Raw genomic sequence first — 5,000 nt, forward strand, 5'->3', positions numbered from 1 at the left:
ACTGATAATAATGATGATGGTAACGATGATAATGATATTGATGATAATACCAATAATTATGATAATAAGAATAATGATTGCAGTAACAATGATTATAGTAATGATGATTATCATGGCGAAAATAACAATAGCAATAATAATGATAATAACAACAATAGTACTACTACTACAACTACTACTACTAATGATAATGGAAATAATAGCGGTTATACTAACAATAACAATAATAGCAATGATAGTAATAATGTTGTTAATAATGATAATGATGATGATGATGATGATGATGATGATAGTAATAGTAATAATATTAGCGAAAATAATGATAATTATGATGAAAATGATAAAAATGGTAATCATATGAATAATAATGATAACAATAACGATATGACATTAATAATAATAATAAAATAAATAATTCTGATCATAATTACATAAACAATACTAATAACCAAACGAGGCGTTTTGTAAACCGTGATCACGAAACGTCCAGGGCAAATAACAGCCGAATTCTCCACGTAACAGCCTCCATGCTCAACAGAGAGCCACACGCAGGACCCGAGTCGCCATCACCATGTCCTGGCTCACGCTCATCCTGCTGGGGTTGGTGGCGTTCCTGCTGTACATGATGTTCAACCAGCCCGACTCCCGCGGCATGCCCCCAGGACCAAAGGGCCTTCCACTTGTTGGAAACCTGTTCGACCTGCTGTGGGAGGATTCGATTCGCTTCTTTGGCAGGTGAGGATGGGTCTGTTTTTACATATAAATATATACGTAGGGACGAATATATACACACATGCATACATACGTGCATACATACATGTACACGCAAATACACGAGTATTTATAACAATAAATACGACTATTCATCTAAACATAACTGTAAATATGATGTTTGTTCACACACACACACACACACACACACACACACACACACACACACACACACACACACACACACACACACACACACACACACACACACACACACACACACACACACACACACACACACATACACACACATACACACACATACACACACACACACATACACACACACACACACACACACACACACACACATATATATATAAACATATATACATATAATGTAAATTAGTTTACGAATTCAGGATGTCATCTCATCTTGTGACCGATTAATCTTAGTGACTTTCATTTCATATTACATCAAATAAGTTATTTGCGGTGTCGGACCAGTCTCACATGTTCCGCTTCTTAAATCTTATTTGATGTATACTCGTATGATAATTTCATCTTTAGATTTGGGTTCACTGAAGTCATGCATTAGATTCACCGCGCATACGATGGATTCATGTTATGGATTGATTGTGGTTCTTGAATTGGGGGTAATTATCGCAGGGGGGGGGGGGGTAAGGAAGACGTTTGAGGAGGGGGTAAAGAGGTACATTATGAAAGTAACAGTTTTTGGGAAGAATGCGATGCGTTGTTCACTATCCTCTGCAGACCCCTGTTGTCATATTTCATTAAGGGTCAGTCAATGTCATATTCATCAATAATAATGCAGCAGTGATGTCTATTTCTATCAGTTACCGAGGAAATAATGCTTTGATTTTTTTTTTTGTTAAAGACAAAAATGTATTTCTTACATATAAAATACATTGGAAATTACATATTTCAATATTTTTATTTTCTTTTAATTCCACATAACTGAATGTGACGGGGCAAGGGTAATTTACCGGGAGCAATAATACCAAAAAACGAGAACCACGGCTTTTGACGAATTAGGGTTTTCTCGGACTAATGCCTTAGATTCATTTTAGATACAACTCATCCAATTTAGACAGATTCCATTAATATTATATCCCGCCGACTACTCTCAGATATCTTCGAGTAATTCCAGATCCACCAGATTAACTTCCTCTCCTCCCGCTCCTTCCAAACCTAGGCTGGCGGACGAGTATGGGCCCCTCTACAGCGTGCAGTTGGGCCTCCGTCGGGTGGTCGTGCTCAACTCCTCGCACTGGCTGACTCAGGCTTTCGTCAGGCAAGGGGACATGTTCAATCATCGTCCCAGGGGCACCGTCCTTAGTTTCATCATGGGCGGGAAAGGTAAATGTGTGCAGATCTTATATTATTATTTTTTCTTTCTTCAACCACTCTAAGACACGTTGGGGTTGAAGAGAACATCGACCGGTAGCGCGAAATCCCTTGCCATTTTTTTTTGCGTCCTATTTTTGTCTAACCAAAGTCATTACTTTTGGAAATGGCTCTCTCGGACCGACCCTTCTTTCTATTCGATTTGAGAAAGAGAAACATAAACTTGTCCCGCTAACTTGACATCATTATGTATGCCAGTAGATATTTATCCCTCCCTTTGTTCCATCAACCGGCATTAGAAAACGATTCACGAACAAAGTTTTTTTTTTTTTTTTTCTGTCATTATCTCTTGTCTTATGGTACACCTTCCCTCTCCTCGCCAGGCATCGCAGACGCAGAGGACCGCGTGTGGAGAGACTCCCGTCGCTTCACCCTCCACGTGCTCAGGGACTTCGGGATGGGCAAGCGATCGGTGGAGCAGTACGTGAACAGGGAGCTGCACGATTTCCTGGAGGCCATGGAGGCATGTGTAAAGGGGTCCCTTTTCTTATGCTGAATAGAGAGACAGATTTTTACCATTCTCAGAAACTGCACAGGCATACTATTCACAGGCAAACACTGTCATAGGGCATATGTAGAACAGGAAAATACAAAGCAAAGTTTTTGGGACCGCGCTAGGACCCTAGCTGAATTTAAGACTGCTAAGTTCAGACTGGTCAGCCGTGAGTCGGTAAGTCTGACTCAGGATTTAATTACTTAACTACCACCCGCCAAACGAGCTTACCTTGCCTCTTCTTCTTTGACCGGAGTTGGAATCGAAGAGCTCATGACGATGTAAGTCAGGACGGGCGCTGACCATTGATCGGTCAAGTAACGTCAGGTGTAGTTCACATACATGTGGATGTGCATACACACACACACACACACACACACACACACACACACACACACACACACACACACACACACACACACACACTAATACACATATACTGATATATATAATATATATATATATAAAACACATATCACAGACATATTCAAGTAAGTTTCTACACACGCAAATCCCCCTCTCCTTCCCTCCCTTTCTCTCTCTCTCTCTCTCTCTCTCTCTCTCTCTCTCTCTCTCTCTCTCTCTCTCTCTCTCTCTCTCTCTCTCTCTCTCTCTGTCTCTCTCTCTCTCTCTCTAACTGCCCAGCCATTACGCGCGGCTTAACCACCCGTAGCGATGTCCGTCTCTCTCCCTAATGGCAAGACTTCACTAGGTACTTTTGTTTGGTAACAAATGAAACGCGGCGTTCACTAAAATGAAGTTAGGTCACTGTAATGAAGTTAGGGCACTAATTATTGTACAGAAATGTGTCACAACTTGTAGCATTGAGCTGTAACATTAATCTATTTAATTAATCCTCGCATTATACGTCGCACTCATCCGCTTAATCAGACTTCTTCCGCATTGCTTATTATTACTGAAAGGTCTGATACAAATCCTCTTTCATTATCTCTCGCAAGCAAAATTACTTTCTCCTTCTCCCTCACATACGAACACTTTCTTTCTTACATACGGCACAAGTAGTCGCTCTTTTTTCACTCAAAAAAATCCTCTTATCATATTGTCTCGTACACTTTTCTCGCATACGCAATCTCAGACTCTCACCCTATTACTGCCTCTCACTCTTTGGCTTTCTTTGTTTCTGTCTCTCCGACTTTCTTTGTTTCGGTCTGACTGTTTGTCTGTCTCTTTCACTGTTTGTCTGGTTTTCATTCTGTCTGTCTCTTTCACTTTGTGTCTGGTTTTCATTCTGTCTGTCTGCCTGTCTGTCCGTCTCTCTCTCTCTCTCTCTCTCTCTCTCTCTCTCTCTCTCTCTCTCTCCTCTCCCTCTCCCTCTCCCTCTCCTCTCTCTCTCTCTCCTCTCCTCTCTCTCTCTCTCTCTCTCTCTCTCTCTCTCTCCTCTCTCTCTCTCTCTCTCTCCTCTCACCCCCCCCTCTCTCTCTCTCTCTCTCTCTCTCTCTCTCTCTCTCTCTCTCTCTCTCTCTCTCTCACTCTCTCTCTCTCTCTCTCTCTCTCTCTCTCTCTCTCTCTCTCTCTCTCTCTCTCTCTCTCTTCTCTCTCTCTCTCTCTCTCTCTCTCTCTCTCTCTCTCTCTCTCTCTCTCTCTCTCTCTCTCTCTCTCTCTCTCTCACTCTCTCATTCAGTCTGTCCGTTCCTCTCTCCCTTTTAGTGTGTCTGTCAGTCTCAGTCAATTTAAGAAGAAATAAAAATGCACACACGCTCAAATCCGAAAAAAACAAAGACGTCTTACAAACTGCACAGCCATTAGCCCTTAAACGAGCTCGTTTATCCCTCCACCAGAAAAAGGTCGGCCAACCCTATAACCTGCACTACGACCTAGCCACCTCCGTCCTTAACATCGTGTGGCACATGTTCGTGGGCGAGCGGTTTCCGATGGGCGACAAGAACCTCCGCTGGATCGTCGACTCGCTCGAGATGTCTCTCACGCTGGTGGAACAAGGCGGCTTCTTGAACTACACGCCGATGATCCAGTATGTGGTGGATTACAGGCCCATTGTATTTATCTTTATATCCAACGGGTCGATTGTATTTACGTTTATATCTCCTATAGGTCGACTGTATTTAGATTTGTAGCTTTTACAGGTCGATTTACTCTTATATATTCATGACTTTTTATTTACGCCGGTGGAACAAGGCAGCTTCTTGGTAAACCTGTCAGCAAATCTGTTTTATTTACATTTCTATCCTTTTATGTTACTTTTATTACTAGTTAGTTCATTTTACTGCTCATTACCTAAACTTTAGAAAGCGTCTTGGAGCATGGCGTATATATCCTTTAAACTCTTAGTAAAATCCTTATGTTTCTTGTCAGAAGGCTCTCCCCGAAATGTAACATCCTAATAATTTTA

At 41.7% G+C, this 5,000-nt stretch overlaps 1 protein-coding gene across 2 annotated transcripts in view; it reads left to right on the forward strand.

Annotated features, from left to right (window-relative positions):
- LOC125036590 (cytochrome P450 2U1-like) overlaps positions 1 to 5,000 on the forward strand; it is a 14,978-nt gene that overhangs the window by 4,210 nt on the left and 5,768 nt on the right. Inside the window, exons 2-5 of one of the 2 annotated variants that reach the window (XM_047629310.1) lie at positions 539 to 735; positions 1,928 to 2,091; positions 2,463 to 2,602; positions 4,432 to 4,622. In XM_047629310.1, coding sequence (XP_047485266.1) covers positions 572 to 735; positions 1,928 to 2,091; positions 2,463 to 2,602; positions 4,432 to 4,622 — 659 coding nt within the window. In that variant the 5' untranslated portion in view covers positions 539 to 571. Of the gene's footprint in view, positions 1 to 522; positions 736 to 1,927; positions 2,092 to 2,462; positions 2,603 to 4,431; positions 4,623 to 5,000 lie in introns of both variants that reach the window. The other variant, XM_047629311.1, reaches the window with a different exon arrangement.

This window comes from Penaeus chinensis, chromosome 21 (assembly GCF_019202785.1).
Source record: "Penaeus chinensis breed Huanghai No. 1 chromosome 21, ASM1920278v2, whole genome shotgun sequence".
In the NCBI taxonomy this organism is placed as follows: Eukaryota; Metazoa; Arthropoda; class Malacostraca; order Decapoda; family Penaeidae; genus Penaeus; species Penaeus chinensis.